The sequence below is a fragment of the Poecilia reticulata genome, linkage group LG14 (assembly GCF_000633615.1).
Source record: "Poecilia reticulata strain Guanapo linkage group LG14, Guppy_female_1.0+MT, whole genome shotgun sequence".
Lineage (NCBI taxonomy): Eukaryota > Metazoa > Chordata > Actinopteri > Cyprinodontiformes > Poeciliidae > Poecilia > Poecilia reticulata.
Window position 1 is genome coordinate 3,082,092 of NC_024344.1, and position 11,163 is coordinate 3,093,254.

Here is an 11,163-nt window from a genome sequence, read left to right on the forward strand (position 1 = left end):
CCGGCACTGTTTGCAGGGACTGACCTTCACAAAGTGTCTTTGCTATGGTAATAAAAAGGAGAACTGTGTCCCTGATGCCTCTTAACTTCCCACTAATGTCAAKGTCTGTTATTACATTGCAGTCTTGGGTTAGCTGATCACAGACTCACACTGTTTGCGCATATGGAAGTGTCTGTGCCATATTAAATTCAGCARAACCCATCAGTATYTGCCTACTCTCACACAGACAAACAYACAGGGACACGCTGAAGCAATTAGCAGCCTCCATTATGGTTAAATATGAGCCGCTGCTTACTGGGTGATTTCGTTGAGGGGAACGAGATCAAACTTTTATTCTACAAAGTCCATATGCTTCATCTCTTGCTGCAGACACGAATGCCCTCAATCCACACCCAGACTATCAACAAATCTTTGACACGAACATCTGGAATGACTGCAGCRACCCTCTGAGTGTACAGTGATTAATTCAAAAATACTGAATCAGTCAGTTGAAACTGTCAGGACAGTTCTGTATGTCATCACGCAGAAGTAAATCCATATTAAAGGAAGGATTTTAAGAGAAAATGAGCACGTCTCTCTCTCTCTGCGTACTTCGTCTGACTCATGTTAGCACTGGGAGATGCCCAGTGCAAGCACAGCTCCCATGGAAAAACTTGAGGTTTTTAAATTGACAGATAGTTTGGAAAATCTATTATCGGCTTTCATTTTTTTACTCAACCGTAACATAAAGTCATCTAAAACTGAAAGAAACAAACAGAAAACATAGTATAGCTGCTCTATTTAAAGTGCTCTCAGCTGTCCTCCACATGCATGGACGAACCACAAACAAACAGACCGAAGGATGAAGGACAGAGCGCACGGACAGGCTGACTCCTGACAGATTATTCCTTTACCAGATGATCGGCTCAACTTTTCCATAGACTCAGCCGTGCGCACATACTGTAGATCTGCACAGACACATGACACTTCTGTCATCATACAGCATTTCAGACTATTTTACGTGTGTGTGTGTGTGTGTGTGTCTGCGATGGTAAATGCATTAACAGTGAGAATAAAAGGATGTCAGCTCCACAAGAAAGGATCAGGACACAAAAGGTTCACAGAGAAGCAGAGACAGAAAAGCATCCGACGTGTTTCTGTCTGGCTTATTTCTGAACCGTTTCCTGCCATTCTTTCTCCAACGTTTCACTTGAACTTTAAGTTTTGCACCACATCTCCACATCCCCTGTATGAMTAGGCCTCATTTTCCACTGTGTGCCTCTTTTTTTTTTAATGAAGCATTTTGGGGGGAAAAAAAACACGGGGGGGGGGGGGGAAGAAACCATAAACTGCCTGACTTTGCATCGGCAAAAGAATGTAAATTACTCCCTAAACGCAATGCTAAAATCTTCTGCAGACTTGTTATGTGCAGGGACGTCTAATAACAGGGTCTTCTTTTCCTCCCCCATTAGTTCCTTCACCCGTCCAACTGGGAGGCAGAGGCCACCACACCAGCTCAGAGGGTGGCCACTGAGGCTGCTGGGCTTTATCTCTGTATAATTATCTGGGAAAATCACAGAGGGAGCAAACAGGTAAGGCTGTTGCATCTTGGAAAAGTGCTGACAAGCTTGATCCARTGCAGCAGTGTTGTCCCCCTCGAAAGATTCAAGCAGCCAGCAGCTGAATACTTTCTTGCAATGGAAAGACTTMAAGTGTGACTGAGCTGAAATGTATTAAACAGGAGGGAGAGAGGGAGCAAAATGAGAGATCAGCAGCTTGACTTTGAATAAATAAAGAGAACAGCCGCCTTAATCCCCACTGGACCAAACCCTTTCTAGCGTTTCACAGAGCAGAGGGGAAAGAAGTGATTTTGTGACCAGAGCTGCTCTTGCTATTCACATCAGCTCAGAAATAAGAACTCTCCAGCCTTGTGGATAAGTTGCTTGACTTTTAGTCCTCACATTTAAAATGAAAAACTGAAACGTTAAACCTGGAGTATGCAGAGTCACAGTGTTGTACAAAAGCATTGAAACTCATTAAGTATCACATTTCAGTTTATTTTATTTGGATTTTATGTTACTAGAAAAGATATTATTGCATATTTGTGAGGGAAAGGAAAAAAGGACATAAGGCTTTTAAACATGTTCAGTTAGAATTGTGAAAGAATGTGGCATGCTTTTGTAATTGGGTTTTCTTTATCTTGTATCTTTATTGCTCAATAAATCCAGCARATTTTACACACAGTTGAGGTAATGTGTAATTGACCTCGAAATAAATCCAGCTGCTCTGAGGGCCTCTGAGGTTTGCTATGTGAAATCAGTAAACAGTAATACACTTACACCTTACATTATGAACAACATATAAACACACCACTCTGAAAATATACTATCAAGATAATACTGGATAAAGCATTAAACATATAATGTGARATCTGAGGGTTGGAGGCTTAAGCTGCAGCTAAACAACAATCAGTGTGTAATCAGACCTACATCAAATTGAAAATATATGATAGGTCTTGAAAACTGAGGACATTTTGAAGAAAAAAACAAAAAATAAACATTTCACTCAAGCTCAAAGTCTCAATTTGAAGCATCAAAGCTTTTTGATTGTGATTTGGAAAAGTTCAGGGGGTGAAAATACCACAACTAACATTTGTTAGCCAGGTAAACTCTTGTTGTTGTTGCTGTTTGTTTTTTTTGGTCATGATCTGAGTTCATGGATATTTTTACCCACCTTGTTTTGCTTGCAGCCTTGCAGACGTCAGATTAAGGCATTCTTTAGAAGCTGTTGAACCTCCGATGCACTGTTCATTCTGTAAACAYGAACCCACACATCCCAGACACATTCAAGTACATCTGACCTCAAATGAGACACACATAAATAAATAATTACCGAGCTGTTTAGCCTTTGTTCATTCTTAGCCTACGTGCCTGCTGTGGGCCTGAAACCAAGCTCAAATTGAAGACTGAGAACACAGCGCACCGTTTTGAGATTAGTTTGTTCTCAGTATGTCTTCAGTCGTAAAAAAMCCCCCAAAAAACAAAACATATTTTCTGATCTTGTCTAACTCCTATCCTGATGCATCAGGTCATACAACAGTCMGCTGCAAAAGTTGGGATTAGGTGAGTTAAAGTTAAAACTTTTTAACAGCTTTATAATGGGGTGAAACAACACTGCTTTTAAATTTGGAGACAGGACACATGCTTTTAAAAAAACAAGTCATTAGTCTGATCTTCTTGCTGTGACTTTGCAWTTTTGACCACAGTTGGAGATGAATTGGTCAATTTTCAGCTTTTTTTTGACACCATTCTGTCAAGAATCTGTGAATTTGATTAACATTTTCTGATGATACCRAGAATGATCTCATCGGCTAACCCTGAGCTTCTAACACTGCATTCTCTGTAACCATAAACTAGATTTTTGTTTTTACTTCTTTCATGAACATCTGGCTCCAAGCAGTAAATGAACCATGTGAATGGGAATGCATCCTTCATGCAGCTTTACGTTTTAGTAACAGCTGTGTGTCAAGAAAAAGATACAGAACCAATGTTAACAGAATGAATTGGAGAAAATAAACAATCCAAACTTGTTTCTAGCAACTGAACTGTACCATGAAGCAAACTAGTGAGCAAACTATTAAATATTATTAGTATGATATTTGTGTTGATAATGAGTATATTCACATTTCTGACTTCGYTGGTGTATTCCTCTTTCATTTGTCATTCAGACTTTAAAAAGTAGGTCAAGTGAAATTGAATATTGTAAAATGAGCACCAGAGTTTACAGCTACAAACTGTAAAAAAAAAAGACAAGAAATAAAACGCATCTGGAATCAGTGTGGAGAAAAAGAAAAGACAYGTACATGTGAATTTATGATGTTTGCCCAATTTTACGTCGCAAAGGTTTTATTACTTATAAACCTACCACATAAATCTGGAACTTCAACACAACCTTTCACCTCCCAGACATTTCAACACACCCTGCATGACCTTTCCCTTTTCCTCTGCTCTGCTACTCCACATTTTCAATTTCCCCGGGGAAGAACAATCTTTATCCCTGTGCTCCCCCACTCCACCTTTTCTTTTTGTGTCTCCTCATCTGTTGGCGTTGCTCTTATTGCTTCTGGCTGGAGCCACTTGTTTTCCACTCCTCTCTGTTTAAGTCTTCCTCTGGCTTTCATTGCCTTGTCTGATTTAAAAACATGATTTTMAATAGCTGTCTCTCTCCAATTTGGTTCTGTTGGTGTATTTATTGGCAACGATGTCTGCATRTTTTGCCTGCCTCCGCGTCTTTCTTTGTGATCGTGTCCTCTATTGCCTGYTTTTTTTTYCTTCTTCACCAACATATTCCATCTGGTTTTCTATGCTTGCACTCATGCACACTTCTGCTACTTTGTTGTAGCCAGGGAGTTTTGTGCTGGTGTTAAGTTTCATACAGTAGGAAATATTTTTGAACCATGCAGGAAATGTCTGAAGCACWGGGATTTTTCTCCTGCCACCCGCAAAAATCATGCACGCACTTCAAAAAAGTCCCAATCATGACCGAAAAAAAATTATATTAAAGTTAAAATCTGTCTCAAAACTTTATTTTTCACGACTTTCTTGAGTATTTGACATTTTCTCAATCAACATTCCAATGCTTGAGAGGCGGYGAGGCTGCAGACAGGTCTGGCTCCACAGAGGAAGGGGTCTGTGAAGGGGAAGAGCACCACCAGAAACAGCAGGACTCCAGTCAGATAGCAGATCAGCACTGCTGAACGCTGAGGGCGGCTCAGAGCTGGAACCAATGTCAGGGACACCCTGGCTGTTGCAGAATGAATGGCACAAAACTGGACCCACAATGTGACCTTCGGAAGAACAGACCACAACATGTGAAACTACCATATGAACACGAGATGGCGCTATTGGAGGATGAATGTGTATTTTTGCCTCTCGTCAGTTCTCAGGAAAATAAAAGCAGCAAAGACACCAAACACAGTTGTGTACAAAAACTGAATCCCTGCAAAGGAMAACTACAATGAATAATCAACAAACTGTAAACGTATTCATACTCTTTGATTGTTGTCACAAAAACGTTGTTTAAAATGTCATTTCAGACCAAGACACAGTCATGCTTATTGCAAAGTGAAAGTAAAATTCWGCTTTTTCTTTTAGTAAAAWACTGTAAGGTAGTGTTTGCATTCAATTTCAACCCCCTCTCTCYRATGGCCTTACTGCAATATATTTAGCCTTGTTACAAAAAAGCTATTTTTGGTGGAAAACTAACATTGCATCACCTACACTGAACATAGTGGTGGCAGTATGATGCTGTGGGGAAGTTTTCTTCAGCAGAGTCAGGAAAACTGTCAACTGGTGCATAAGCGGATTTGAAGTTGAATTATCCAAACAATCACAAAAATCCCAAACATAAAGCCAGGGTAACAGTGGTGTGGTTAAAATTAAATCATTTTCATGTGTTAGATTAGCTCAGTTAAAGTCTACAACTAAATCCAATCAGGAATTCTAGGTAGAATTTAAAAATGTATGTTTGCAGATGGTATTCAACCAGTTTTAAAAAAGCTTGAGTTGTTTTACTGAAACAAAAGAAAAGCAAAGTAGTCTAGATGTGAGCGGTACCTCCGTAGAGTTGGAAAGTATATAGAATATGTAATGCAAAAGATATGAACACACCACACTGTTGAGATTTTCATGTGTAGAAGAAAAATAAATCAATACTATAAATCATTTTCCTTTCCTCTTTAAAAAAAACAGCTGAGTTGCTTTGTGCAAATGTGACACAAAATTCCACCAAAATGCATCAACGTTTGTTTCACTGTCTCTGTTACCTCTCATTTATGCAACTCTTGGTATTATGCAATAACATAGTTTACTATACTATAATTTATAAGYGTTTTCTTAGGTGTAATACTACTGTATTTTTCATATACGGTGCATAGACAGCATTTAGTGTCTTCATAATGTTAGATTGATATTCACTGGGATTTGATTTATTGTTATATGTATGAACAAACATACATCATCGCCTCCCACATGTAGTTTATTTGAAAATAAGCTCACCTGCCCCCAGGAAGAWGGCACTCACATTGTCCTTTCCCAGGTGAAGCTGCTCTATGATGTGGTGAAGAAGAGCTAGAACGAGAGTAAAATTAAGATAAAGTTTGCAAACATTATAACAGGAACAGCAAAACTCCTGCRGGTCAACTGGTGCATTTTGCCGTGCTTTAGTAGAGYATGATGTCATTATGGCCCCAAAGTTTCCTGTCATACCAACACCAAAGAACAGAGGAGCAATGAAGATAACAGCTGTGGCTCCAGTGCAAGGCATCAACATCRGCAGCATGTTCCGTCCTCCGTCACTGGCGCCACCACCTGGTTCCTGAGCCACGCTGCGTCTTTAACACACTTCCTCCAACTCCGCACATCTGGAAAAATACATTAGTCAGGAGATCGTGATCACCTTTAATGCAAAGCYGGCACATATGTCAAACTTTTTGCGTCAGATTTCTCTAACAGAACCTTATAAATACCCGGAGCAGAGTGAAGTTCCCCTGAGAACCTGTCAGGGTTGTCCAAACCAGATAAAAAAACTATGAGGCAGAATGAATATAGATGTTTATAACATGCACAGGCAATAAATAACAACAAGATCAAAATTATGAGGGAAAAAAATTGGCACACATTTTAGTATGTAGTTTAAACACTGGAGGGAGCTCAAATAAAAAATAAAGTTACAGTATACTGCTAAAGAGTTATATTAAATAAAACATCTAAAATGTCTAATTTGCCTCAATAAAGCAGAAATTAAATCTAAAAACAAACCCTTCAAAATCTGTGTGACCGGATGCTGGAAAACTTTCAAAATGACTTTTTAAACACTTTTGACAACTTGAACACAACAAATAAATAAAAAAATCAATTCCTCTCTTCTGTATGGTAAAGAGTTCAGTTCAGTTTCARTTTAAGAAGTAATTTCATGTTGTTTCAGTTTTAGAACTTAAGTCAGAAAGAATAAAATAATTACAAAAACATTTGTTACAAAACTTTTTCCTTTACAGTGTTCATGTTGTAACTTATTGGCTTACTGTAGTCAATAACAAAGGCAGTACAGTTGCAGAAATGAAACCTTTCAAATTAACTCCCATCAGCTCTCACAAGGACTCTTAAACCTGGAGACGCAGGATACACTTTATTATACAAAGTTATTTCAACAGAGGATCTCATCACCTGAGTATTGTGGGTAGTGATGATTATAAGCTGGAAAGAAAAGCATGTAGGAATCACAATGAAAATCAGTTGCCTGTAGAACTTTCAAACCCCAAAATATCCAAAGGTAGAGGAAAGTCTACTCACTGTGACATCAGCCCAGTGGATCCACATCTTCACAAACGCAGGAGACACTGCAGACACCAGAGCTACAATGACAGAGCGACACTTTTATCACTCTTGGATGGTCCCTTCAAAGACACACACTTTCATTGATGGGCTACTTGAACAACACTGACTGCATGGCTGATGATGAGTTGCATAGCTTGGTAAGGTGCTCCAGCAGACGTATAAGCTACTCACATATCATGAAGGCAACTCATTACACTCACCCAACAGATTGTGTACTGGTCCTGCCTAATACAACTATGTCCTGGCTCTTGCATGACAGAACAGGAGATCTGCAAACTGCAGAGCTTCAAGCGGCTCCACAGGTGAGGGATGAATGAAGTAGCACAGGGTCAACATGCTCGAATGGATAAGCTTGATCCTTTATGTCAGATTAGATTAGAAGATTCTCGTGCAGAGAAGCTGATTAACTAAAGCGCAGCAGAAAGACAGATTTAAAAAAAATAATAATAATCGCACCGTATCATGTAATCTTTCATAAAGAAGTTCCTAAAACGAAAAAGAAACTGTTCCCTGACCGGGAATCGAACCCGGGCCGCGGCGGTGAGAGCGCCGAATCCTAACCACTAGACCACCAGGGAAGTTGCWGAGAGTGAAAACGCTATCGTACAAATCCAAAACACTTCCGTGTGTCTCACTTYAAAGTYAGTTTACTTCATAGTAAACCTGCTCCTCTGGTGATACCTAGTCGGACATTAAATGTAAAAAGCTACAAAAACGAAATAACCAGTCAAGCTCTCATAAGTATCTCAACAACCCGCCAAGGACTGAATGGTAGCTAAAGGTAACGGTAGCCTGTTCTTCAGAAGGAAAGTGTAATGTTGCTTCAATAAGTTAAGTGTCACTAAGCTTATCAAACTCTACGGGCACTATAGGCAGACTCTCCTAAATATACACAATGCTTTACTAAATATTTACAAAGACCTTCAATGACCATACCAGTTAAGGGAAATGTCGCCATCTGGTGTTCTGCCAGAGCGCCATTGGGTTGGTGGGGGGGATTAACGTAAGATATGGTGGTGGTGGTACGAGATATTTATGAAACAAGACTACAGCCGGAAAGAAAGGGAGGTAGAAAATGGTTGACTTGACAGGTATTACTTTTGTATTTTCTGTAGTAAAGCTAAGCAAAGCATGATTGACGTGACGCCAGCTCCCATSAGGAAGTAGATCGAAACTCCAACAAACAGTGTTATAATGGCTGAGGTAGCGGAACTCAATGCGGAAAAATCAACGTTAAAGCCCAAGTCTTATAGAAGGAGCAATTTTCAAATTCTGACAGATTTGAAAGTAGATTAATTCCTGAATCAATACTAATAATTCCATAAAGGCGAGATGTTTGAGCTAATCAAAAGTCATTTAAATGGATTGCCCTTCCTGAGCTGTGGATCTCTGCAGGCACCAGTAATTATTCTCACCCAATGTATGTATGGTGACTGGCTGGTTTTKAGGTCACAGTTTTCCTATTTCCCTAAATGAGATGGTTTGCACAAAATTGAACATATTATGTGAACTTCCTGTAGGCCGATTTTATTAATATTCTCCATTTCTACAATCTGTGCTTTGTTTACATTGATTTAGTTTAATACATTTATGTCCGGAGCATTGTGGTGTACCTCACAAAAAAAAACTTCAAACATCTCTAGCTATTTTTCTTAAACGTTATTTTATTTATTTTATTTGTCAATCATGAATAAAACAGTTATAAATATGGAAATCAACATTTGGAATCTACATACTGAATGATAGGTACCGTTTTAACTGCACACATCAAAACCCATGCACGCGCATTCACCAAACTATGCAGAAATACCAAAACCTTTTAACTTACGCCAGTCAAGAAGATGAGAACATCCAARGAAGCTGCAGATGACTTAAATCACCAGGGTCYGACATTAAAAGATACATTTTAAGATGTGTTACCACTTTGAGCGTCAATAACCATTCTGCACTGAAAACCTTATGGAATTGAGTCCAGCTCGAATAATCACAAAATATACTAATTTCTGAAATGCTATGACATACAATTTTTTATTTTTTTTAAACTATCAGAAAAGATAAAAGCGACACATGCAACAGAACATATCTCTTTGCATACTTGAATCCTGAGCAGATAGATTCTCTGGTGCATTTTGGCCTACAAATCGAAAACTTCCTATTAAGGCACAGGAGACACATAACATAAAAAATAAGCAGAGGACCAGCTGGTGTGTGAATACTGAATAATGTCCAAAAAMATTTACACAACACATGAAAAACACCAGAAGTGCAAAATGACACACGTCTTCAATAAATAAAAAACAGATTAAAGAAACCAACATAACACCACTAAAACACACACNGACATTAAAAGATACATTTTAAGATGTGTTACCACTTTGAGCGTCAATAACCATTCTGCACTGAAAACCTTATGGAATTGAGTCCAGCTCGAATAATCACAAAATATACTAATTTCTGAAATGCTATGACATACAATTTTTTTTTTTTTTAAACTATCAGAAAAGATAAAAGCGACACATGCAACAGAACATATCTCTTTGCATACTTGAATCCTGAGCAGATAGATTCTCTGGTGCATTTTGGCCTACAAATCGAAAACTTCCTATTAAGGCACAGGAGACACATAACATAAAAAATAAGCAGAGGACCAGCTGGTGTGTGAATACTGAATAATGTCCAAAAAMATTTACACAACACATGAAAAACACCAGAAGTGCAAAATGACACACGTCTTCAATAAATAAAAAACAGATTAAAGAAACCAACATAACACCACTAAAACACACACRTTACATTCAGGCAACAATTTCCAGCTTCAGACTTAGAGAACATTTCTAGGAGGGAAAAGGCACTTGAAATCCTACAGATATCTTTGTAGTTTCATTTTTTTCTTAACATTCAAGGAAAATACTTTTGGGGACTTTGGGATTCAATGACAACTGCAGTTGGTGCTCGTCCTTTTCACTGTAACACACATTTGTCCTTATTGCTGTATTTCCTCCTCCTCATCTCCAAACCTCGCTCCAGCCGCTCGTCCTCCTCCCGAGCACTGCAAACACAAAAACATTAGCTCAGGACAAACAATTTCTCATTAATCAGGGMTAAAATCACATAGATGACTGAGCTACACAAAAGGAATGGCTCTCTGGGTAAAAAATGTGTAAAAGGCCTCAAAGTAAATTGATTATTTAATAAATATTTTCAAGAAAAAAACTTTTCAAAGTTCATTTTTAGAGAACTTCAGAAAGCAGAACAATCTTAGGATCATTCTCGAAACAAGCCAATTCCTTTTGTAAATCTATTTACCTAAACTGCGGTCAAAAACTGTGCAGAACGCTGCATGTTTGTTTGACTTTTTCTGGTCGTACTGAAAGCATCCACTCACCGTTTCTCTTTGTCGTCGATGTCTCTGATGATCTCATCCCGCTGGTTAACCAGGGACACCAACTCCTGGAGGAGCAGCTGCTCCCTCTGCTGCTGAGTCGATGTCTTCTGCCAKTCTGTGAAACATACGGCAAAATGCCAGATGGTACTTCTTTAKTAATGCTTCAGATATCTGAAAACAAGTTTATGTCTGACGATTACTTTTACATACTTCGCTCTTTGATTTAATATGCCAAAGAAGTTTCTCTTTCTGCAAGTTAAAAACTAAAATATGAACCATCTCCCACAGCATTTCTGACAAACATGACTTAAAAAAATACTTTGTTACATTTTTCATTTAAAACATTTATACAGCTGCCCTGCAGATAATAGTTTAGTAGGTAGAAAGTCACACAAACTTTAGTAA

The 11,163-nt window shown here is 38.6% G+C and overlaps 2 protein-coding genes and 1 non-coding gene across 3 annotated transcripts in view; all 3 read right to left on the minus strand.

Moving 5' to 3' along the window:
* Nucleotides 1-4,531: 4,531 nt before the first annotated feature.
* LOC103475394 (CAAX prenyl protease 2-like) lies at nt 4,532-6,551 on the minus strand. Its single transcript, XM_008426984.1, has 3 exons — nt 6,246-6,551; nt 6,036-6,107; nt 4,532-4,825 (listed from the first exon to the last, which is right to left on the minus strand). Exons 1-3 carry the CDS (start codon nt 6,316-6,318, stop codon nt 4,563-4,565), a joined length of 408 nt encoding a protein of 135 aa, XP_008425206.1. The 5' UTR covers nt 6,319-6,551; the 3' UTR covers nt 4,532-4,562.
* Nucleotides 6,552-7,879: 1,328 nt separating this feature from the next.
* trnae-cuc (transfer RNA glutamic acid (anticodon CUC)) lies at nt 7,880-7,951 on the minus strand. Its single transcript has one exon. It is a non-coding gene; the product is annotated as a tRNA-Glu (tRNA).
* A 1,903-nt stretch (nt 7,952-9,854) lies between these two features.
* LOC103475409 (trichohyalin-like) overlaps nt 9,855-11,163 on the minus strand; it is a 24,675-nt gene continuing 23,366 nt past the window's right edge. Inside the window, exons 15-16 of the mRNA XM_017308491.1 lie at nt 10,759-10,908; nt 9,855-10,422 (exon numbers count right to left, since the gene is read on the minus strand). Coding sequence (XP_017163980.1) covers nt 10,335-10,422; nt 10,759-10,908 — 238 coding nt within the window. The 3' untranslated portion in view covers nt 9,855-10,334. The remainder of the gene's footprint in view (nt 10,423-10,758; nt 10,909-11,163) is intronic.